General features: G+C 42.2%; 1 protein-coding gene and 1 long non-coding RNA gene across 4 annotated transcripts in view; one reads left to right on the plus strand and one right to left on the minus strand.

Annotated features, from left to right (window-relative positions):
• Positions 1-1942: 1942 nt before the first annotated feature.
• Positions 1943-25613, minus strand: part of TULP3 (TUB like protein 3) — a 60374-nt gene continuing 36703 nt past the window's right edge. For 2 of the 3 annotated variants that reach the window (XM_035028465.1, XM_035028464.1), the window contains 9 exons: positions 17396-17555; positions 16555-16731; positions 10502-10629; positions 9945-10142; positions 7066-7178; positions 6642-6756; positions 4359-4457; positions 3795-3966; positions 2734-2867 (listed from right to left, as the gene is read on the minus strand). In XM_035028465.1, coding sequence (XP_034884356.1) covers positions 2734-2867; positions 3795-3966; positions 4359-4457; positions 6642-6756; positions 7066-7178; positions 9945-10142; positions 10502-10629; positions 16555-16731; positions 17396-17555 — 1296 coding nt within the window. Of the gene's footprint in view, positions 2868-3794; positions 3967-4358; positions 4458-6641; positions 6757-7065; positions 7179-9944; positions 10143-10501; positions 10630-16554; positions 16732-17395; positions 17556-25613 lie in introns of all 3 variants that reach the window. The other variant, XM_035028463.1, reaches the window with a different exon arrangement.
• On the plus strand, positions 3895-8118 carry LOC118025778. Its single transcript, XR_004683387.1, has 3 exons — positions 3895-4035; positions 4158-4240; positions 7315-8118. It is a non-coding gene; the product is annotated as an uncharacterized LOC118025778 (long non-coding RNA).

The raw sequence follows: 25613 nt of genomic DNA on the forward strand, positions 1-25613 counted from the left end.
TTCAAAAGGAGATGTCCCTAAAAAAGAAGAAGAAGATGATCCAGGAGGCTGACTAGTGCAGGTATCTAGAACAATATAAACCCCACCCTTCTGTGGACCCCTCTTTGCTCAGTTCTTGGCTCTATCATCTATCTAGAAAATTCTTGGTGTCACGAATATGATGAGACAGACTTCTGAGTCTGCAGACTCCTGCTATCCTGGGATGATAGCATCCTGATTTACAGGATGAAATCCACAGGATGAAATTTATTATTCCAGAACATGACTGCAGGAACTCCATAAGGGATGGGACTTCACACAGAAGACTGGAGACACTCACATTTTTATATAAATTATCTTTTATTTCTGTAGCATACAAAAGGTATAAATATGATTTCTGTAAAACCAATCGCCTGCACATTCAAGCAGAGAGTACATGAAGCTGGGGCATAGATGTCTCGGAGCCAGACAAAGCGGGAGGAAGAAGGATTAGATCCAGTCGTCCCGTCAGGCTTTCCGTTTTCAACAAGGGCGGATTAGACAGTCCATCAGGACAGTGGCGCGAGAGGTCTGAAGGGCGTTAGGGCACTTCTATGAATGAGGCACTTGATAGGAAGCATGCCTGAGATGGAAACCAAGCATGTCAAAACAAAGCAAACAGGCCTCGCCAGTGGGGGATGGGCAAAGAGTCTTTTCATCTCCCACATCTCTTTCCTTCGCATTGCTATTTGATGTGGAGCAAGGAACAACAGGAAGCGGGGACGAAAAGGAAGTCCGCAGAAGGGAAACATAATCGCACAACAGCCCTGACTCCTTGCCCCATGCTGGCAACAGCTCGGCGCACAAAGGCTTGGGAGTAGGACAATGCTGAATGTAGGACTCACAAGGTTCTTGGATTCTCAAGAGTCAGATGCATTCTGAGACTGGTGAACTGGTGGCAAGCAGAGTCATAGGATTTGTTGGGAGGTGCTAATAATCTGAAAGACTTGGCAAAACTCTTATGATCTGCGAGGAAAAGGGACAGGAACGTGATGGGTACCAGTGAGCCAGGCTTTAGGGAGCTGATAATATTTCTGTTAAGAAGAAAGGTCCAAAGCTCTGCCTAACACGGTCTGCAGAGCTCAGTCACCAAAGCCTCCCTGCCACCTCTCTGGATAATGACAATGACAAGTTTCGATACACAATGTTCTCTTACCTCTTACATGGTCTACAGGTGTGTGTGTCCCTCTATACTATGACTTCATAGTAATATAGCTGTAAGAGGCACTCCTGGATTGAAAATGAAGGCAACTGTCAAATTATGCTCAGTCTTAATTAGACTAAGTCACCTCTAGAGTTTATGCTTTCAGCCTAAACTGAAATTAAGACAATACATTTCTCACATCACTGATCACAAAACTTGGCCATAGCCGCTTTGACTGAGATTGCTGCTAGCCAACCTGCTCTGAGGAAAGAGGGGGAAGTAGGGGACAGTGACGTCAGTACCATCCAAGCCCCACAAGGAAGGCAAGCCAGCTCTAACAATACCACACTCCCTCTGACAGAGACCACACAATACTAGATGTGTTTCCAAGAGAGCGTATGTCGGCTGGTAAAGTGGCTGACGTCTTCTCCCATGGGTACTTTGGGTAGGACAGCAGAATTAAGCTACCTGTGTGGACTCAAAATGATCACTGATTTGGGGTTTTCTCTGGAAAACCCCATCACCAAAACAAGGTAAAAGCAAAGCTTACTTAAAAAAAAAAAAGTAAAATAAAAATAAAAATTTTTAGAAGCCCCACGTTGGGCATAAAGCTTACTTGAAAAAAATATATAATAAAAAAATTTTAAGGGGTACTTGGCTGGCTCCATCAGTAGAGCATGTGACTTTTGATCTCAGGGTCGTGAGTTTAAGCTCCATATTGGACGTAAGGCTTACTTAAAAGAAATAAAAATAAATAAAAAATAGAAAACAACATAAAAGCTATGTGGATGTAGCCGAGTACCTTTTTGGATCCAGTCTGTGGGACTGTTGCTTCCTAGAGATACCCATTTCCCACTCATATGATGTCACGACCACGGGCCCATTCTGGAAGATGCCGAGGCCCATCATTTACAGAAGTATCCCTAGAGCCAGGGCCCCCAAACCAGCCCACAGGCCAAATCTGGCCTGCTGCCTGTTTTTGTAAATAAAGTTTCAATGGAACACAGCCAGACTCACTAGCTTCTGAACTGGCCCTGGCTGTGTTTGTGGTACAACAGAGCTGAGCAGCTGTGAGGGACTCTCTTGGCCATTTACAGAAAAAGTCTACAGACCTGAAGACTAAAGGCAATTTAGGGAACTCTCCCACTCTGAAAAGGTCTTCCAAAAAAAGACCCCGGTAATTAATCATTAGAACGTGATTCTTGCTGCAAGTTTCCAAGCATAGGAAATCTGACTGTTGAGGCACAGAATCTTTGGGCAATCACCTCAGGAGTTACCAATGTGCTCTGGACAGGAACCTTCTGTGCTCTGAACCATGTCTCACCCATGTGAAGCTGTGATCCCTGACCGGGTCTGTAAAACCCAGAGAAGTTGAGTGTGTGTGTACATACGTGCGTGTGTATATATACCCCTAAATACATGTACACACGCACGTATAAACATATACATACATTCGGGGATTGCTCCCCAAGGGGCGGGCTGTCGCTCTTCATGTCCTGGGGCAAAAGCAGAGGAGGCAATATCCGCTCCTGAAAGCTCTGAGTGAGAAAGCTTGGCACCTGCCGTTTCTCTCATTCACATGCCAGTTTGCTGTCAAAGCTAGAAAGCCCAATGGCAAAGGCCTGAAGTGCACACAGCGGGTAGTTGTAGTCCAGGGTGAACACATCGTCTGCCACACGTCCAAACTGCATGACTATGTAGTCAGCTAGAAACAGAAAGAAATTAGGACATTAGAACGTAATGGAGCTGTACCGGGGAAAAGCCTACTTATAATACAGGGAAAAATCCTCCAAATGGGTCAGACAATAACCAGGTCTCTTTAAAATGGGAAGCCTTGAGAAGGATGGCAAGAGGCACTGACAAGAGTGTCTGCTTGGGGCGCCTGGGTGGCTCAGTTGGTTAAGCGACTGCCTTCGGCTCAGGTCATGATCCTGGAGTCTCAGGATCGAGTCCAGCATCGGGCTCCCTGCTCAGCGGGGAGTCTGCTTCTCCCTCTGCCCCTCCCCCCTCTCATGTGCTCTCTCTCATTCTCTCTCTGAAATAAATAAATAAAATCTTTAAAAAAAAAAAAAGAGTGTCTGCTAACCATGAGCCAAGTTTCTATTACTATTCCTCTCAGAGAGCAGGAGACGAGCCCGGACTAGCATGAAAGGGCCAGAGGAGGGAACAGCACAAGATCCAAGGGCTAAACGTGCTGAGGAACCTTTACTGAGTGGGGCCATTGCATCTACTTCCCAAACAGTGGTTCAGAAGTTTTACTTTAAAACTGCCACTTTAGGGACGCCTGGGTGGCTCAGTGGGTTGAGCGTCTGACTCTTGATTTCGGCTCAGGTGATGATCCCAGGGTCGTGAGATCAAGCCCCATGTCTGGCTCCACGCTGGGCATGAAGCCTGCTTGAGATTCTCTCCCTCCCTCTCCCTCTGCCCCTCCACCCCAAAATACAAAAATAAGTCTTTAAAAAATAAAAATAAATAAATAAAACTGCACTTTAGTCTTTCCAAAGAAATAATTTCTTTCTTAAATAATTCTCCCCTGAATAGAACTTCCTGTCAATGATAGGAAGTGCTCATTTCCCCACCATGTAAGAACATCTTTCCTCCTATTCCTGCCCAACCCTTCCTGCAGGCTTACGGTCATTCTCGTGGACTATCTGAAAGTTCTTCACAGATGCCTGAGTGACCCGGCCATGGAAGTTCAGGACGTAGGACTGCGTGTCATCGTTCCAGACTGGGGCCTTGTTGTGCAGTTCAATCAAGTTCTCCATGGTTTTGTTTTGCCATTTGGAAAGCAAGCTCTCGTGGTCCTGTTTGAAGAGAAAATCATTGCTTTGTACTAAGAACCATAGGAAATCATTCGCTCTCAACTCTGTGAGGTAGCAGGGGATGTAGGGGAGTATTTTCTCCGTTTCAGGAAGGGTACAACAGAAACAAAGAAAGCCAAAAGTTAAGGCAGATTTTAAAATTCTGATGGATTATCTGGCATTTCTCTTTGCAGACAAGCGGCTGCAAATCAACCACTTTTGCAACTACTCTGCAACTTACCCTGCTGTTCTGCAGTGATCACGCTCCTAAATAAGGGTATGAGCCATACTCCAACTTGGGGTTCTCCAAGAATCAGTACTTTTTTGTATTGATCTTGTCTGTATGTATTCTTGTCCTTCAGACTCCCTTGCTGATTAACTATGTTCTTACTTACATTTCGTGGCCGAAAGGGGATCCGTTCATGATTCATATTCATCCCTGGAATGATGACAGACATTTTCCTAGGACCTTTAAATCCAAGTACATTTGTTTCCTGGAAGATAGGAGAATAAGGCAGGGACTCAGGAACAGAAAGGAAAAAGAGACCCCATTCTTAACACAAGATTTTCTTGGGCATGTAAAATGTCCAATGATGATGTCAAAAACACCAAAAACAATTTTATTTCTTTACTGCAGGTAAACGAAGAGAGACAGGGAATCAAAAAAAGAAAAGCAATACTGTACCTCCTTTTAAACCTAATGTGAACACTTGAATTTAAAACAGATTCTATTGGCTTGAAACTTTATTCTTACTCTTGAGTCTTAAGTGAAATTTGAGACAATTGTGAGCAAACTGTCCAATTTTGTCATCATCAATAAATATTTATTTCCCAATGAGGGCACGGCACTAGATGATATACAGTGAGAATTATAGCTTAATTTACATAGGGCCTCTACCAGGAGGTAAAAAATTCAAATGCCAGGGCGCCTGGGTGGCTCAGTCGTTAAGCGTCTGCCTTCGGCTCAGGTCATGATCCCAGGGTCCTGGGATCAAGCCCCGCATCGGGCTCCCTGCTCCGCGGGAAGCCTGCTTCTCCCTCTCCCACTCCCCTGCTTGTGTTCCCTCTCTTGCTGTGTCTCTCTCTGTCAAATAAATAAATAAATAAATAAAATCTTAAAAAAAAAAAATTCAAATGCCTATGTCCACATAAGGAATATAGTCACCAGTATTGTAATAGTGATGTATGGGGACAGATGGTAGCTATTCTGGTGATGAACATAGCATAATGTATAAACCTGTCAAATCCCTAAGCTGTATACCTGAAACTAATGTAACATTGTGTGTTAGCTATACAAATTTAAAAAAATAATACTGTATTGTATATATGAAAGTTGCTAAGAGAGTAGATCTTAAAAGTTCTCATCACAAGAAAAAAAATTGTAACCATGGGTGGTAATGGATGTTAACTAGACTTACTGTGACGATCATTTTGCAATATATACATATATAAATTCATTACATTAGGGCACTGAGGTGGCTCATTCAGTTAAGCATCCGACTCTTGGTTTTGGCTCAGGTCATGATGTTATGGGTCCTGAGATGGAGCCTAGCATTGGGCTCCGCACTAAGCGCAGTCTACTTGGGGATTCTCTCCCTCTGCCCCTGCCCCACTCACGTGTGCACGTGCACACATGTGCTCTCTCTCTCTCTCAAATAAATAAGTAAATCTTGGGGTGTCTGGGTAGCTCAGTCGTTAAGCATCTGCCTTCGGCTCAGGTCATGGTCTCGGGATCCTGGGATCGAGCCCCGCATTGGGGGGGGGGGGGCACTCCGCTTCTCCTCTCCCTCTGATCCTCCTCCCCCCTCATGCTCTTCTTTCTCTCAAGTAAATAAGTAAAATCTTTAAAAATAAATAAATAAGGGCGCCTGGGTGGCTCAGTCGGTTAAGCGTCTGCCTTCGGCTCAGGTCATGATCCTGGGGTGCTGGGATTAGGCTCCGCTTCTCCCTCTCCCTCTGCCTGCCACTCCCCCTGCTTGTTCTCTCTCTTTCTGTGTCAAATAAATAAATAAAATCCTTTTAAATTTTTTAAAATAAAAACAAATAATATTTTTTATAAATAAAAAAATAAAATCTGTGCACATCTGAAACTAAAATGTCAATTACACCTCAATTAAAAAACAAAAAGAGGGGCGCCTGGGTGGCTCAGACAGTTAAGTGTCTGCCTTCAACTCAGATCATGATCCCAGAGTCCTGGGATCGAGCCCCGTGTTCAGCAGGGAGCCCACTTCTCCCCCTCTCTCTCCCTGTACCCCTCCCCCTGCTTGTGCTCTCTCTCTTTCACTCTCTCAAATAAATAAATCTTAAAAATCTTAAAAAAAGAAAAAGAGAGAGAGATCAGTCTACTTTGTTGTAACCTCTGGCCAGTGGGTAAAAGGTGATGAAGGGCCAAGTTAATAAAATGGCATTAGGAAAATGAAAGAGCAGGTAAGACAAGAAACGTTAAAAAAAAAAAAAAACTTAAAAAGAACCAAACTTGGCAATTTGTAAATGATTAAAACTTGAATATATAGAGAAAAAAGCAACCAGCAACAGAAAAGGAGGGTCACAGAAATAGCAACAAGCTTGGGAGGGAAGACCGTGAGTTCAATGTTGGTTATGTTTAAAGTGCCAGCAGGACACCCAGGAAATCAGGGAAAAGACTCGGGAAAAGAGTGCATTACGAGAATGGCACATACGTAACAGATGGCTACCAGCTCCTGCCGGATATGAGCCTTCTCTACCAGACCTTGGGCCTTGGTTGGGCTGACACCATGGTCATAAACTGTGAACTTGGTCCCCATGAGGTTGGATCTAGAATCAAGAGGAAAAAGTTACCATTGATTATCCATATTTTTTTCTCCTGCACAAATACAAATCTAGGACAGGTATGGAATAGAATGGAAGCCCATCTGCCTGTTCTCCAAATGTTCATCGCCACTGTTTCAAAGATCTCTCATTAAAATTAAAGGAAGGGACTTAGATTTTCTGTTAACTTCTTTTTTTTTTTTTAAGATTACAATATCAATACATACTCACTGTAAAAAAAGATACAGATTGCTCTGAAACTACAGGAATAAAAATATCAGCAAGAATAGGTCAGTGATACAAGGTTGCTCTCACCTGAGTTTGCCAATATAACTTGCCCCTTCACGAGATAAATCTGTTGGATCAGTGGAGATAAGGTAGTTGGATGTTTTGCTCTTTTTCCGCTTCCTACCTGCAAGAAGAAATACCTGGAAAAAGAAAAAAAAATGTCCATCAAGAATATCAAGACAACCACCACGGTCTAACTATTCACTTAACAAATGTTTAGCAAGTGCCTATCATGTGCCAAGCAGTCACTCTTTTGGTCTTTCTTGCTTTTAACAGGCTTAATTCACCTTCATTTTTCTTGTATACAAACTACGTGGTGACCACGGCAGGAGCTTGGGTCTTCTGCACAGAACCTCTGGTGTGGGTCTTTACAAGACGGTCAGTGAACTCCTGAGACGGGGCCTTGGTGAACACGGTCTCTTTGCAGAGGTCGGGATGAGACAGCTGTAGGTCTTGGAGATGGCATCCCAAGTGGCCTTGGCGACATTGCCCAGGGTGGCTATGCAGCCCCCCGTGGAGGTACAGCAGCCCACACGGAGCCAGGGCCCCTGGGGCCGGGGATGTGACACACCACCAGCACAGAGCTGCAGCGTCCGGTCACCTTACAAGGGACGGTGTGGAGCTTGCTGATCTCGTTCTCCCAGAGGCCTTGCTGCACTGGGACTAGAAAACGTGGCCAGAATGATGGTCCCACGGATGTCAGCGTCTACCACACTGGAGCATTTAACACCGACCCAGGTGTCTGCTGGGATCCCTGATGGTAACACATGCCTCGAACCTCGTCTGCCCACCAGCATGGGTCTGCTTTTGCAATGGCATGATCTTCAAAAACCTCATCCTTGAAGGACGATCCCAGGAAAACCTCAATGACCTCAGAGTCCCTGATGGGCAGGCGGACCAGGGACCTGAACTTCATGTCCTTGCGCAGACAACTTAGGCTGGTGAGAGGCATCCACTCCTCATCCTTGCTCTTGCTGCCATGAGCTCCTTGGCCTTGACGGCTGTGGAGGCCATGCAGCCGTGTGGCCTCCCATCCCAGGGCCTCCAGAGGCACCAGTCTCACCTGCCGTTTGGTGTTTTCTTGGAGAAGACCAATCTTGGGGCCTTTATCTCTTTTTCTAACCCTTATAATGCTTCTCAGAATTCACTTTCAGGGATTCCCTACTGTACAACTTTTCAAAATTCACTTAGCTGGATTCTCCATATACAACAGACACCCCTTATCACTAAGACCCCCGGTGGATGCCTACACCCCCGGTGGATGCTCTACAAACTATGTTTTTTACTGTACATACATATGACAAAGTTTAATTTATACATAAGGCATAGCAAGAGACTAGCAACAATAACATGATAATTCTGACAATATACTATAATAAAAGTTATATGAATGTGGTCTTTCTCTCTCAAAATATCTCACTGTACTGTACTCCCCTTCTTCTCGTGCTGATGTGAGATTTTAAAATGCCTATGTAATGAGATGAAGAGAGGGGGCGTTAGGCTACTATTGACCTGCCGAACCTATGTCAGAAGAAGGGCCCATCTGCTTCCAGATGGCAGTGACTGCAGGTGACTGAAACCACAGAAAGCAAAACTTGGCAGGGGGCGGGGGGGGGGGTGGCTACTACAACTAGGTGCAACTTTATCCCTAAAACCTCCAGTGGTTTTTTTCAAAAAAGCTTCATCCGATTTGGCGAGGAAGGGTCCTTCCAACTTCAGGAGAGACAGGACGCTGAACACTCACCCTTCCCATTCTTTACCGCGGCTGCTTTCCTCATATTCCTTTTGTATTTTTTTTAATATTTTATTTATTTATTTGACATACAGAGAGAGAAAGAGAGAGAGCAGCAGAGGGAGAGGGAGAAGCAGGCTCCCTGGGGTGTAGCAGAGAGGGAGAGGGAGAAGCAGGCTTCCCGCGGAGGAGGGAGCCCGATGCGGGGCTCGATCCCAGGACCCTGGGGTCATGACCTGAGCCGAAGGCAGACGCTTAACTGACTGAGCCACCCAGGCGCCCTGTATGTTGTTGTTTTAAACCCCTGTGACTTCAGTGGCATGAATACTGTCATACTTGTGCATCCTTCCCAAACCCTACTGGATTTGGACAACAACAGGGAAGCAGGAGAATGGCAGCAGCTAAGGAAGGGACTGTGGGCTCAAACAGATAGGGGTCTGACTCTGGCGCTGGCACTTATCAGTATGATTTGGGGCAGGTATGTCACTCCTTAAGCCCCAGTTACTCATCTATAAAGCAGGGATAAGAAAGCCTCTCTTACAAGGTTGTGATAAGGATTATAAGAGATAATATATACATGAAGCACTTAACATATGCCTGGTACATCATAAACAATAAATTAGCGGTTATAATAAGAATGGTATCAATCATCATCTCCTTTCTATGCTCTTAATATCATCCACTTAGACCCGGTAGCAAAACAAAATACAGTGTTCATTAGCAAGTATTAAATTGCCTCAAAGTTGTGTTTAAAGTAAATTAGAATTTCTAGAGTGAGAAATAAGACATTTCACTTGCATGTCTTTCTCTATTTCCAGTTCCCCTATTCCCTAAAACTTGCACAGTGTCATGTTCCACCATAATTAAAATAAAAACCAAAGAACACACAGTAACACCCTCCCTTCCACAAAAAAATAGGATAGAGGTGCAAATAATTACATTCAAATATTCTCTTCCATTTTCTTATATTCTGGATAAAACTCTTTTTCTTTGGGGTGGGGTAGATTTTACCTCTGAGACTCTGAGCTCCTTGAAGACAGAACACAGTAACTGGGAGTTGCTGACTTGGTCTGAAACCAGTGCTATTTTCCTATCCCAAGATCCTTCAACAATCTAGTCCCACAACATTCTCCCCCTCTAGCTCAAGATCTATCTTAAGAATCAATTCTCATACCTTCCGATTTTCATCCTTTTCCAAGTGCATATAGTAAGTGGGGAAGAGACCCCGATCCATTCCTTTTTTATCCCTGGTTATCCGACACTTGACTGTAATCCCCCGAGGGGCAGGACTATATGCAAAGTCCTCTAAGTTCTCCACTTCTCCCAGCTGGTTATCCGTTTGTTGGGCTGCAGTACCGGAAGCTCCCGCATCCTGAAAGAACAGCCATGAGCAATAGGAGGTGGAATAGAAAACTTATTCTCTTCCAGAAACAACGGGCGAAATAAATCGTGATTTACCCCAATGTCTCTAGTCTTCTGACAAAATAAGGGGAAACTCTGCGAAGTTAAATAAGTATGTGAATATTGGGAGTAATGAAGGAGCGAAGTACAAAAGTGGGATATAACTTCACAAGAGCTGGCTTGAGACACAAGAAATTAGGGAGGTCATGAACTTCAAGTCTAAATTTGAGCTTCAATCTTTCGAAGGAACCCTCATTCAGTAATCGTGTTTAAATACTAGAGATACATTTGGGAAATAGTTCCCCAGGAAGAAGTTTCAGAACTACATACTGTGGTTGATTTCTGGCTGGATGCAGAATTGGGTCTCTCTGCCTCTGAATATGGTGAATGACATAATTTTTTCCCTTCTTCCTCTCCATCGGTCTCCTCTTCATCGAAGTTCAAACTACCTGAGATACCTGGCAGAAAGGAAGAACTGTCAAAAACTGCCAACACTGGTTTAATAAATAAATCGTCGAACCAAATATAATTTTAATTTTCTTGCTTAAAACATTCCAGCTCTTCTGATTAAAACATAGCTACTTCATCCAAATTTTGACAATTCTTTCTTCGTATTCTCACTCAGACCTATCCCTTCTTTTCCCTTTCCATAAAGGATTAATATCCAGAATAGATAAAGCACTCCTACAACACAGACTCAGCAACAACAACAAAACAAACAACAAAACAAATAGCCCTTTACCCAGAAATGGGTAAAGCACACGAATAGACATTTCTTCAAAGAAGATATATAAATGGCCAATAAGCACATGAAAAGATGCTCAACAGCACTCATCATTAGGGAAATGCCAATCAAAATCACAATGAGATACACTAAAAAGCTCTGGGATGTTTATTATAAAAAAAAACCCCAGAAAATAAGTATTGCCGAGGATGTGGAGAAATTGGAACCCTTGTGCATTGCTGGTGGCAGCGTAAAATGGTTCAGTCACTGTGGAAAACAGTATGGTGGTTCCCCATATATTCAAATACAGAATTACCACAGGATCCAGCAATTCCACTTCTGGGTATATACCAAGAGGATGGAAAGCACAGACTCAAACAAACTTGTACACCAATGTTCACAGCAGCAGTATTCACAATATCCAAAAGGTGAAAACAACCCAAATATCCATCAACTGATGAACAGATAAACAAATTATGGTATATACATACAATGGAATATTACTCAGCTTTAAAAAGGAATGGAATTCTGACACAGGCTACAACATGGGTGAACCTTGAAGGACCTTATGCTAAGTAAAATAAGCCAGTCACAAAAGAACAAGTATTTTTAAAAGTGCAAATGTATGATTCCACTTATGTGAGAAATCTAGAGTAGTCAAATGCACAGAGACAGAAATTTCATAGAATAGTGGTTACCAGGGAAACAGGGGACAGAAGAATGGGGAGTTATTACTTAGTGAGACAGAGTTTTATTATGGGAACATGAAAAAGTTCTGGAGATGGATTGTGGTGATAGTTGCATAACAACGTGAATGTACTTAGTGTCACTGAACTGTACACTTAAAAAAAACGGCTAAAATGGTAAATTTTATGTAATTGCCATTTTATTACTTGTTTTGTGGTTGTTCCTGAAGATTTTTCTCTAATCCTTTCTTGTCCTTCTCCCTTTCATGGTTTGCTGGTTTTCTTTAGTGATATATTTGGATTTCTTTCTCTATTCTTTGCATGTTTATTAGTGGTTTTTGATTTGTGGTTGCCATTAAGTTTGTATATAACATATAGCAATCTATATTAAGTTGGTGGTCATTTAAGTTTGAACCCATTCTTTACTTCTCTCCTCCCCAAATTTTAGGTATATGGTACCATATTTTACATCCTTTAATTTTGTAAGTTCTGATTTTTTACAGAAATGTTTTTTACTGCTTTTATGTTTCCTATCCTCATACTGTCATTTTTGGTCTTTCCTTTCCACTCAAGAGTCCCCTTTAGGGGTGCCTGGGTGGCTCAGTCTGTTAAGCCTCTGCCTTCAGCTCAGGTCATGATCCCAGGGTCCTGGGATTGAGCCCCTCATCGGGCTCCCTGCTCAGTGGAGAGCCTGCTTCTCCCTCTTCCTCTGCTGCTCCCCCTGCTTGTGCTCTCCTTTCTCTCTCTCTGTTAAATAAATAAATAAAATCTTTAAAAAAAAAAAAAAAGAGTCCCCTTTAATATTTCTTGCAGGGCTGATTTAGTGGTTACAAACTCCTTTAGTTTTTGTTTATCTGGGAAACTCTTTATCTCTCCTTCTATTCTGAAAGATAGCCTTGCTAGATAGAGTATTCTTGGCTGCAGGTTTTTCCCACTCAGCACTTGGAATGTATCATGCCATTCTTTTCTGGCTTGGAAAGTTTTTGCTGAAAAATCCGCTGAATATCCTTATGGGGTTTCCTTTGTACGTAATTGTTTTCTTTTTACCTTGCTGCTCCTTTTATTTATTTGAGAGAGAGAGAGCAAGTGAGAGAGTGAGCATACAGGGAGGAGGGGCAGAGGGAGAGGGAGTGACTCAAGCTGACTCCACACTGAGTACAGAGCCTGATGCAGGGATCAACCTCACGACCCCGAGATCATGACCTCAGCCAAAACCAAGAGTCAGCCACTCAACTGACTACACCACCCAGGTGCCCCTGCCTTGATGCTTTTAATATTTTTTCTTAATCACTATCTCTCTGGGAAATGCTCCAAGATGAACAAATAACTTCCCCGCTGTGTGCCCTGGGCACTCTTCAGATCACTGTTTCCACTCTGTACGTCCACAGGTTGTTTGCTGCCTTTCCTCCAAGAGCAGCACAGTGCCCTCCAGGCTCTCCCTGAACCAAGCCCACTGACCTTTAGGACTCTAGGCTTTAAGCCTTGCTGGTTGCAAGAACTCAGGAAATTCAGCCTCTCTTGCTTTCCAAGCCAACTGCTATGGGGATTTGTTTTCCCCCTGAGCTTCCCTGTGTGTTAGTCTGTCTCTTGCCCTTCTCCATGACTACAGCTCCCTCCCCACCACAGCAGCCACGATCCATTTCTCTCCCAAACCATGTTTCCACACTTCCTGCCTTCTTCAGCTGTGGCCTCTTCTCTACCTTTAGTTGTGGAGTATGTTCTGCCAGTCTTCAGATCAATTTCTGGGGTATTCAGGATGATTTAATAGTCATCTAGTTGTATTCGTGGGGCGAGGTGAACCCAGGGACCTCCTACTCTGCTTCCATCTTCCCCTCCCACATCCACTGTTCACTTTAAATGGGTGAAGAGTATGGTATGTTAATTACATCTCAATAAAGCTATTATAAAAAAATTCTTTGGTTTGTGAAGGACATGTTTTCTAAAATGTTAACCTTTTCTTCTTTTGTAGCAAAAAGGCATAAAACCTCACAATCATGGATATTTTCACTTAGTACTATGCTACAAGTGCCATTTTTATACCAAGAACTCAGCTTATGTGAATATATGTCTTAAGATGGAGATCAAAGATTTCTCCCAAACTTGTAGAAAAAACAAACCAGACCCATTTAAGGGACATAATCTGCCAACTGACACATCGTAGATCTTATGAAAGTGCTTAATGGGTCTTATGGTCAAGATGCAACTTGTTGGGTGCCTGGGTGGTTCAGCTGGTTAAGCAACTGCCTTCAGCTCAGGTCATGATCCTGGAGTCCCAGGATCGAGTCCCGCATCAGGCTCCCGGCTCAGCGGGGAGTCTGCTTCTCCCTCTGACACTCTCCCTTCTCATGCTTTCTCTCTCTCTCTCTCAAGTAAATAAATAAAATCTTAAAAAACAAAAAAAGATGCAACTTGTTGAGTTGTAAAAAGGCCTTAATCCATGCGGTACTGAAAGGCCAGTTCTTAGGAAAAAAACATAGCAGTCACTTCATAGGCAAAAGGGGACAACTCGGTATTTACAGTAAGGGATATAGAACTAGACTAAGAATCAGAAAAACTAGGTCTGCCACTATTCAGCTAGATGACTTGGGGTAACTTAGCTTCTGGTTAAACGAAGGTTGTATTTGCTCTGACTCCTCCACATCACTCACTTTCTTTTGTCATAACAACAGTGGTAGTAAAATAATAGGGAAGTGCCACAATCATATTCCTATTACAGACAGGGAAACAAAGGCAGAGGAGAGTGAAGCTGTGCTCCCCCTTTCCCAGCCAGATGTGGCAGAGTTGAGATTCAGAAACCAACAGGACCCCGCGTTTCAGAGCTGTGCTCTGAGTCCACTCACCATGGCCGCTCCCACACCCTGCGCTCCCGCCATCTGTCCTGGTTCTCACAACATAGCACGACTTTTTACCCAGTGCCTTTGCACATGTTCTTTCTTCCGCCCAAGTTTGTCACCTTACCCGCAGTGTGACCAAGGACGAATTACTTAGCCTGAGAGGCTACATATAATTACATATGTAATACATATAATTTTCTTATATATAAAATGGAGAGACTAATATGTATGAACTCCTCAAAGTACTGTTATAAATATTAAAGTTTATTTATTTTTTTTAGTAATCTCTACACCCAATGTGGGGCTTGAACTCACGACCCCTAGATCAAGAGTCAAACGGTCTTCCAACTGAGCCAGCCAGGCACCCCTATACATTTTAAATTAATTGAGATAATGTATATCAAGTGCCTGACATATAAGAGACATTCAAAATATCAGTCTACAGCTGCTTTGACAGATGCACCAATACACAGGAGGTCGTGCATCCTTCCTGGCTCAGCTTAATCACTCTCTTTTGATGCCTTTCTTGTCCCTTCTCATTGCCCCAGCAATGTAATTCTATTTCTCCCTGGTTTTTACTCTTGCATATACCACATTATAACTCTAGGTCAGCCACCAGGCGAACCATCTCCTCCCTAAGTTTTCCTGCTTCCATACTTGCTCCCGCCAACCTCCAATTAATTCTTTATGGTGCAGGGTAATTTTTCTTAGTTTTCCCATTAAGCCCAAATCAGATGATAATATTCCTCAGATTAAATTCCCTCATAGGTTCCAGTTACTCTTCAAATAAAGTCCAAATTCCTAACATGGCCTGTACTGGCCTACATAATCAGAGCCCACTTACCCATCCAGGCTCACTCCTCTAGTACCCTCTTCCCACCTTAGCCGCTCATACCGTGTGCTCTAGCCATTCTGAACTGGCCAGCCCCTCCTCCTGTATCAGGCTGTAGCTTAGACATCACTTTCTCTGGAAAGCTTTCCAAACCTTCAGCTCTGGGTTAGGTACCCCTCTCGATGCTCTCCTGGCTATTTAAGTACATGATGCCTCAATTAGAATAAACACTTCAGGAGGGCAGGACCCTTGTTTACTGCTGTAGCCTACATGCCTGTAACAAGGCCTAGTATATTAGTAGATACTCAATACATATTTTGTAAATGAATGAATATGTGAATTTGTTTGAATGTACCTCTGTTCTACCATTCTGTGGTAGACTCTCCTGATTCACACATCCCAGGCCCTACAATGCCTACCTATTATTAAGTAGGCACCCAATAAATATTTATTCATGACCGGGTTTCAGTCTTCTCATCTGAAAAGGGGACGCTTAATTTCTTCCTAGATCTAGAAAATCATTTTTCTAAGAAGGAAAGATAACTACAAGAGATCTCTGAAATGTACAGGAATAACTGTGGAAGTGATAACTCCAACTGGCAGAAAGTAGGCTCTAGTGAGAAAAGTATTATTAGCTTAAGAATATTTTGATCCAATTTGTGTTTCTCTTCAGCCACTACTTATCTTTCCCCTTATCACTAGATCAATAAAAACTGTGAAATGGAGGCTGAGTAGGGGTGTTGAGTGGCAACTTTGTCAAAAGAAAGGAGTGGGAACTAAAAATAAAATGTCAGGGCGCCTGGGTGGCTCAGTTGGTTAAGCAACTGCCTTCGGCTCAGGTCATGGTCCTGGAGTCCCGGGATCGAGTCCCGCATCGGGCTCCCTGCTCGGCAGGGAGTCTGCTTCTCCCTCTGACCCTCTTCCCTCTCATGCTCTCTGTCTCTCATTCTCTCTGTCTCAAATAAATAAATAAAATCTTTAAAAAAATAATAATAATAAAAAAATTAAAAAAATAAAAATAAAATGTCAAAAAGAAATAGCCACATATAGTAGCTGATGCTGCTGATAATTTATATGTAATTATCTTATTTTTCTCAGGTAATAGGGTAAATACTACCATGGCTGATAATAGTCAATTCTCAGATGTCAAAGATACCTAATACTGTCACCTCTGTAAAGCCATAAGCCATATTCCAAGCAGTTTTGAATCATCTAGATAGTTAACCGACAATGAAAGAAAGGAAAGGAAAAGATTATTATATGTGGCTAAGATGATTAACTGCCTTACAATCATTACCAATCCTCACCATGTTTTTGGAGAATCTCCTGGAGATCTGGCTTGGACACAGTCTCCAAAGTGCTTTCCCCATCAACACTTCCTTCTGTATCCTCTTCTGTAGCAGAAGCGCCTACTGAGAGAACATGAAGTTTGGTTTCCAAATCTTGAGCATCTGGCTTCAAGAAGGCCGCTGGACCATCAATGCCTACGGTCCAAAAGAGAGGAAAAAGAGGAAAGTATTATCTGTTATTTGGCAGGGTGGTTTTGGTGTATGTGATCAGAATTAAGAACCACCAAAGCATTTCACTTCTCATTCCTTAACATCCACGTGGACGTTTGTTAGTAGAGTAACTCAGACTGGTGTTGATTTTATTAACATGTTCTGACTGTTACTAAATAAAATGTACTTGATGTCATGCTTCAGAAACTAAAGAATGAGACTGTGAAAACAAAGTAGGTCCGCCAAAGTTCAGATCCTGTCCAAGTCAACAGCGTACCACCTCACGTGGTCCATTGAGTCCTATCTTTTGGAAGAATGGGTGCTCTCTACCACTCCCGGCGTCACAGTTAACTTCACCATGATGTGACAATCAAGACTGTAAGTTCCTCAAATAGGCCATTCTGGACTAATTCATTTGGCAATGAAAACAATAGCTCTAGGATGGACACAAACTTCAAGGTATCTTCCACTAATTAAACCACTGCTTTTATTTTAATTCAAAGACCCAGAACGTGATTATGAAAATTTATGAAGGTACCTAGTAACAATGCTAATATTGTCCCTCTGGTCCATCTGAGAATCTTTCTGCCTTCTCCTAGGTTTATGAAAACTGTACCCTAGTGGGAAGAGATGCTGCCTAAACACACACCTTGTAGGATGACATCGTTCTGCGGGGTATGAGCTTCCACCAATGGAGTTTGCTCCTCGCTACCTCTTGGCTTTGATCGACGTACCCTTGCTTCTGGATTTGGCTGTACCATGAGTGGCTCAAGGCGTTTTTTTCTCTGCTTCTTCTCCAGCAGTGCTCTCTAGGGAAAAAAAAAATGTGATAGTATAGCCAGGAGAGTTATGACAAGACCTAGCTGCTTTGAACATTTAGTTTTTCACTAATCCTCACAAACCTCTTGTAAACTAGTTTATCCTGCTTGAGACATGGGAAAATTGAGGCACAGAGAGGGACAAGGATTCACTCATTTCATTTAATAAATATTTACCAAACACCTTTAAAGATCTATTTAAAATGATACAAATGCATTTCTAGCCAAGCTGAGGCCATGACCCAGTTTATCTAAAATATTTATAGTAGGGCACCTGGGTGGCTCAGTTGGTTGAGCCAACTGCCTTCAGCTTGGGTCATGATCCTGGAGTACCACATCGGGCTCCCTGCTCAGCGGGGAGTCTGCTTCTCCCTCTGACCCTCCCCCCACTCATGTTCTTTTTTTCTCATTCTTTCTCTCAAATAAATAAATAAAATCTTAAAAATAAAACAAAGTATTTATAGTAATTATATTATTAACCAAGCATGGTCACAAGTTTAAAATATATGAACAGTTATGCATAGGGGAAAAGATGAAGAAACACAGTAATGGTGATTACTTTGGGTGGCAGAATATGGATTTTTCTCCCTTTTTCTAGTTTTCTATATTTTTTCTAAACTTTCTTAATTTTATAATTGAAAGAAAAAATAAAACTTATTATCCTCTAAACCTCAAATTATTTTCCTATTTCAATCAGCTATAGAGCAGTAAGTTTTGCTTTCTTGCTCATTTTTACATAGTTAGAAATCAAACAAATCTGGGCCAAGGGAAAAAATTACAGTTGGAACATTCCAAATAGTAAGCAATCAAAGCTGTGGCTAAAAGTGACATAGAGAATATGGTAGCAAGGAAAATCAGGAAAAAAAGCATGAGAGACTATGAGCAAAAAATCCAACAAGATGAAAAGGAAGGTACTAGAACATATATTATTTTTAAGCTTTGGCAAATAAGAGTTCATAATACCTGGAAATTAATTATGGATCTGATTATTTATTTTGACAGAGAGAGACACAGCGAGAGAGGGAACACAAGCAGGGGGAGTGGGAGAGGGAGAAGCAGGCTTCCCGCGGAGCAGGGAGCCCGATGCGGGGCTCGATCCCAGGACCCCGGGATCATGACCTGAGCTGAAGGCAGACACTTAACAACTGAGCCACCCAGGCGCCCCTAAGCCATGATTCTAAAGCAAAGATATTATAACCTACTTTAGTGTTTCTTAGGCAAAAAGCTATTTTTTTTTCATTGATACTGCTTTTAAAAAGTGCTACTAGAAAGAAGAGTAACTCCAAGGGGTGAGACTATCAGTAGGAAAGGAAATATGTTTTTCCACAATGAGGCTGATGAAAGCTTGTGGTTAAATTCAGAGAACACAGAAGAAACAGAACTAATCTTTGCCCAACCTTGTGAATAAGAAAAAAGACTAGGGAGCTAAGATAATGTGCCCAAATGGACTATCCTGTCAAGAAAGAATAAAGGTCAGAGCAAGCTAGGAAGGAATAATTGAAGTTTCTGAGATTATTTTGAAACTAATGAATTAATATGAATAGGTGGACCTTAATGTAAAAGGAACACAAAATATATAATTGGCTATGATGAGCTTTTCCCCACAGAACTTGCTGATATGGTTCTTCTAGCAACTGTGAAGTCTCACATAGGGGATATGCTGAAGAGATGGGAAATATGAAACATAGAGACATGAGAAACTGCCACATCTGCTCTATGTGGCCAGTTATCTAGCCTCATATAGTCTCATAACTGGCAACAACCAAGGAAGCAAAAACACAGGCCACAGCTAATCCTTTTGTTAACATATGTAAAGAACAATGTCCTATGGAAAAGGGGACATATGGGGTACCTGGGTGGCACAGTTAAGTGACTGACTCTTGATTTTGGCTCAGGTCATGATGTCAGGCTCATGAGATGGAGCTGCACATCAGGCTTCACGCTCGGGTTGCGGCGGGGGGGGGGTCTGCTTAAGATTCTCTCTCTCACGGGCGCCTGGGTGGCTCAGTTGGTTAAGCGACTGCCTTCGGCTCAGGTCATGATCCTGGAGTCCTGGGATCGAGTCCCGCATCGGGCTCACTGCTCGGCAGGGAGTCTGCTTCTCCCTCTGACCCTCCTCCCTCTCATGCTCTCTGTCTCAAATAAATAAATAAAATCTTAAAAAAAAAAAAAAATTCTCTCTCTCCCTCTGCCCCTCCCCCTACTCATACTTTCTCCCTCCCTCCCTCTCAGAAAGAAAGAAAAAAGGAAAGAAAGAAAGAAAGAAAGAAGAAAGAAAGAGAGAAAGAAAGAAAGAAATTAAGACATATAAGAAAACAGGAAAGAAAAGAAAAGGGGTATTGGTCCAGAAAAGGGGAGCCAAAGAACAAGAATTTGGCAGAGTTTATCCAACCTGTCCAAAAACAGAGAAATGCTGAATCTAGTAGCCCAGAGTATTCTATTTACTGGGAGAGCTTATTCTCTTTGTGGACAGGAAACTATGTAAGACATATAGTTTTGGCCTTGATGAAATGTCCCTCGGGACTACTAATTTCATTTCCTGATTCCCTGCTTACCAATCAGCCTTCTAATTGTCAATTAACTTCTTAGGTATCATATTTCCGGGAACAGGGAATCATGACCAGCAGAGATGAATGTATACTGGAAAAGCTGGAGTTCTCATTGTAAATTAATAAATTAGTGTCCAGTTTCATGACTGACCGTTGTGAGTTTGTGCCAAAGAACCTGGTTACATTTAGGTTGACTGACAAAACCAAGTTTTTAGACCTGTAAAGGGCAGACTAGACTCTCAGCCACAGTGATCCTGTGAATGTACCTGGTGAAGCCTTTCTCTATCAATTTCAACACCAGTCAAACTCATTTAGATCAACAACTTGAGGGAAAACAACAAACAAACAACTGTAGATTTGAGCTGTGAACTCCAGGGCTACAGCTACTATATTACAGCACTAAATATATCCCACAATTGTCCAAGTTTGTAAACAAGAACACAGTCATAAAATATCTACCAAATTGCCATCTTGGTGAAAAGTGTCACCTGATTTAGCATTCTAATCATCCTCACATAGTTTGGAGGAGGGAGAAGGTAGGTGTTAATTGAGCTTCAATAAAACAATGTCAATTCATATTTCATTTATGGTTTACCGTCCCTAAAAAGCTGTCAAGGAGGCTGCATAAACAACGTTAAAGGATGGGCAAGTCAGGAAGAGAGCCGCAGGTGACGGTTTGATGCCCTAAATGCAATCAAAATATGTTGCTTTCAGGACTGTTTTTAAGTGTCACATAAGTCTTTAAGTTTCACAATTCCCTCGGAAACTGAACAATAACTCAAAGAATCCCATCTTCTCCAGAATGTGGTGGACATCCTATTATCATTCCCTGGGAGCAAAATGAATGGTAATTCCAAAATAAGTGAGGAAATAAAGGAGATGGGGGGGGGGGCAGGGATTCTGACAAAGGGTTTCATTTTATAAAATAATAAAGCTCAGGCAAGCCTCAAATTAATGAGAGCCTGACATCACTGATTCTCAGTTTTCCACAAAGACTCCCTAGAGCTGGTGGGCTGGTTACAGTTTGACGTTCCTGGGATAGACTGGCTGACCATAAGGTACAACCAGCAAGATCAGAATGGCTGCCTGAGATCTAATAGTTTGGCTAAAAATAATCTTCCTGGTATACAAAGTGAGATCATAAGAAGATAAGGCTAAAATTTTAAAATCACACTTCTTAAAATATCAGTTTAGTACACCAGTGACCACCTCTCTTAGAATGATAGGTACAAATAGATGGGCAACCTGACCCAAAAGGACTATCTTGTATTTTAATCCATTGTCCACCAGATGGCATAAATGTTCTCCACCTAATGTGCATCTGCGTCCACATCACTGTTGGAGTCTAAAAATCTTTACGACCTGTAGCCAGCTAAGCTGTTCACATATCCTGAAAAAAGAGTACCCTAATGAAACCAGTAAAAATAAAAGCAAAATATACCCAGTGAGAAAGAGTATCTTTTCAATAAATGGTGCTGGGACAACTGAATATCCACATGCAAAAGAATGAAGTTGGAACCTCATCTCACACCATATATAAAAATTAACTCAGAGCAAATCATAGGAAGTGTAAGACTCTTAGAAGAAAACACAGGAGCAAGTCTTTATAACTTTAGGCAGGCGTGGTTTCTTAGATATAACACCAAAAGTGCAAGAGACAAAAGAAAAAATAAATCAAAACTCTATGCTGAAAATGATACCATCAAGAAAGTAAAAAGACAACCCATAGAATTGAAGAAAATATTTACAAATAATATTTCTTTTCTTTTTTCTTTTTAAAGATTTTATTTATTTGACAGAAAGAGACACAGAGAGAGAGGGAACACAAGTAAAGGGAGTGGGAGAGGGAGAAGCAGGCTTCCCTCTGAGCAGGGAGCCCGATGCGGGGCTTGATCCCAGGACCCTGGGATCATGACCTGAGCCAAAGGCAGACGCTTAACGACTGAGCCACCCAGGCGCCCCTACAAATAATATTTCTGATAAGGAACCTGGATCTAGGCTATATAAAGAACTCTTACAATTTAACAACGAAAAGACAATACCTCAATTTAAAAATGGGTTTTTGGGGTGCCTGGGTGGCTCAGTCGTTAAGCATCTGCCTTCGGCTCAGGTCATGATCCCAGGGTCCTGGGATCAAGCCCCGCATCGGGCTCCTCGCTCTGCGGGAGGCCTGCTTCCCCCTCTCCCACTCGCCCTGCTTGTGTTCCCTCTCTCGCTGTATCTATCTCTGTCAAATGAATAAATTTAAAAATCTTTAAAAAAATAAAATAAAAATAAAAAAATAATAAAAATCGGTTTTCTCCATTTCTCCATGCCTCCAAAGAGAACATACAAAGAGCCACTAAATACATTTTAATGCTCCACATCATTAGTCATTAGGGAAATGCAAATCAAGACTATAGTGAGATACCACTTTATACCCAATAAAATAGCTATAATCAAAGACAGACAATAAAAATAAGTGTTGACAAGGATGTGGAGAAACAAGGCCCCAGAGAGAGTTGGTAGGAATGTGTACAATGGTTCAATGATGTTGGAAAACTGTCTGGCAGCTCCTTAACATGTGAAACAGAGAGTTACCATATGACCCAGGAACTCCACTCCTACCACCCGAGGTATATTAGGTATGCCTTGGGATACCCATACTTAGATACATCAGCCAAGAGAAATGAAAGCATGTCTGCACAGAAACTTGTACACAGATATTCAAAGCAGCATTACCAGTAATAGCCAAAGAGTGAAAACAACTCCAATGTCAGTCAACTGATGAATGGATAAACAAAATATGGTGTAGCCACAACTAGGAATGTTATTCAACAATAAAAAGGTCTGAAGCACTGATAGAGGCAACAACCCGGATGAAACCTCTTCCTAAGTCAGAGAAGCCAGACACAAATGACCACGTATTATATGATTCCACTCGATACAAGCTCTAAAAATCATTTGTGCACTTTAACTGGGTGTATATTTACAGTATATGAATTAGATCTCAATAAAGCTGTTCAAAAATCTATACAGGACAAAAATAGCCATGTATAAATTATCTGTAAACCTAGGATTTTTAAACATTAAATCCTAAGATTATACTATCATGGGAAAAAAGACAAATATGAAAGAAACTAACCTACTCAGTACTACTGAAACCTGGACAATGAAAGAAAGAGTTAAGGGAAATGGTCTGTGAGGAAGTAAGGTAAGATAAAACTTAAAACAAGAGTTACCTCGTGTGTCTAATATCATCCAAGGCAGGGAGTGGCCAGGCCAGATACTCACCTATCTCATTCCGTTGGCAGGTGTATCCCTTTAGTAGAGATGAATTAATTATACGATCACACATGATATTTATCATAAATATCATTTTACAAACTCCACTTGCTCTGATTTCAAACTCACCAGGCCACTTCTCTAATTGTAAACTTCCCACAGACTTATCTGATAGGATTGTGATGATCAGCCGATTCTGGTATATAGTTCATTAGAAATTAGTAAATTAATCCCCTGGTTTAGATTCATCACTAATGATATTGGTTAGTATGAACCAATCCTCATGAGACTTATGAACTTTGGCTGCTTTTAGCAAACTATTTCTCAGCCTACAAAGTTCATGACCAATGACTCTCAACCATGGGGACATTCCCAAAACAGAACTCCTAAGAGATTAATGCACTGTATACTTCAGGCAGAGGTGGGGAAAGTAAGGTTCCCTAGCCTCTCCCATCTCCACTGACAATCACTGCTAGATTAAGCCACTGTCATGGATATGGGAGTGCATGGTCTTGGGTAGGTTGGCATGCCCTGGACTGAGAGCCTTCCACCAAGATCCTACCAGCCTCTGAGGCCCAGACTGAGCAACAACCTAGCCTTCCTCAGTGCACCTCCATCTCAGCTCTAACTTCCATACTTTCAGATCTCCACATTCTATTATGTTATCCAATCTGACCTCACTTTACAGATGAAATAGTGGGACCCACAGAGTTTAAGAATCTTACCTAAAATCACCCAGCTAATTAATGGCAGAGTAAGAATCCGAACCAGAGTCTTCAGATTCCCAGCCCAATGCTTTATTCATTCTGTAGCGCTGCCTTTGTTTCAGGCCATTTGAATGCTCAGCTTGCATTTGTGGAAATTCCCTTACCCCCTGCTGAGCAACCTCCTTCTTATGCTGGAGGCAGTGCTTCAGGCCCTTACGGTATTCTCACAGGCTATTTAACACCCTCATTTATAAGTCAGGTCCCAAGATTTTTTTGAATTTTAAAAAAATCCTATAAAATTTCACATCTTTATATTCATTGACTATCTCTACAAGAATACATTAGAAGTCAGTGACAGAATCCAGGGGCGCCTGGGTGGCTCAGTCAGTTAAGTGTCTGACTCTTGATTTCAGCTCAGGGCATGATCTCAGGGTCATGGGATCCAGTCCCGTGTGGGGCTTCCTGATCAGCCAGAAGTCTGCTTCTCCCTCTGCCTGGCGCTCCCCCCCACTTGTGCTCTCTCTCTTGCTCTCTCTCTGACAAATAAATAAATAAAATTAAAAAAAAAAAAAAAGTCTGTGACAGTCTCCGGTAAAGAACTAAAAGCCAACTAGAGGAAGAGACACTTTCCATGAAATACCTTTTCAGTATTATTGGAATCCTTACCATATTCTTTTATTGCCCATATAAAAACATAATTTTTAAAAAAGCCATGCCATGAAAAGGCCTACAAAATCCCAACATGTATACCATATACCTATCACACACAGCATTCTCATTGAAAAGAATAAACATTACCAAATATCTGAGCCACCTTTATTTTTTTCCAGTGTTAGAAAGGATTGCTTATTTCACACCCTTCACCTGACAACTTTACAGATAATGTGAGCAGAATGCTAGGTGGTTCCCTGCTTAGAGGCAGCCCATCTGACGGAGAAGAATGCTGAGACAGCCACCTATAACTGCTTAGAAGTTTGTTGCCATTTTCCTGCGAGGTTGTGAAAAACTAGATTTGCTTAAAATGTCCCTCAGTCTCTTTATAAAGATTTTATTTATTTATTTTTAGAGAGAGAGAGTGCAGTGGGGGAGGGGCAGAGGGAGAAGGAGAGAGAGAATCTCAAGCAGTCTGCTGAGCACTGGCTCCAAGCGGAGCTCAATCACACAACCTTGAGATCACGATCTGAACTGAAATCAAGAGTTGGATGCTCAAGCGACTGAGCCACCCAGGTGCCCCTCCCTCAGTCTCTTTAAAGGAAGCCAGGTGAAGGGAGCCTACAGCTGCTATATTAACCTCCCCAGTGGTTTCAAGGAAGTCTATCTATAAAAAGCCCTAATGGGCGCCTGGGTGGCTCAGTCGGTTAAGCGTCTGCCTTCAGCTCAGGTCATGATCCCAGGGTCCTGGGATCGAGTCCCGCATCGGGCTCCCTGCTCAGCGGGGAGTCTGCTTCTCCCTCTGCCTGCCGCTCCCCCTGCTTGTGCTCTCTCTGTGTCAAATAAATAAATATTAAAAAAAAAAAAAAGCCCTACTG

The sequence above is a fragment of the Mirounga leonina genome, unplaced genomic scaffold (assembly GCF_011800145.1).
Source record: "Mirounga leonina isolate KUSES-001 unplaced genomic scaffold, KU_Mleo_1.0 Mir_201, whole genome shotgun sequence".
Classification (NCBI taxonomy): Eukaryota; Metazoa; Chordata; class Mammalia; order Carnivora; family Phocidae; genus Mirounga; species Mirounga leonina.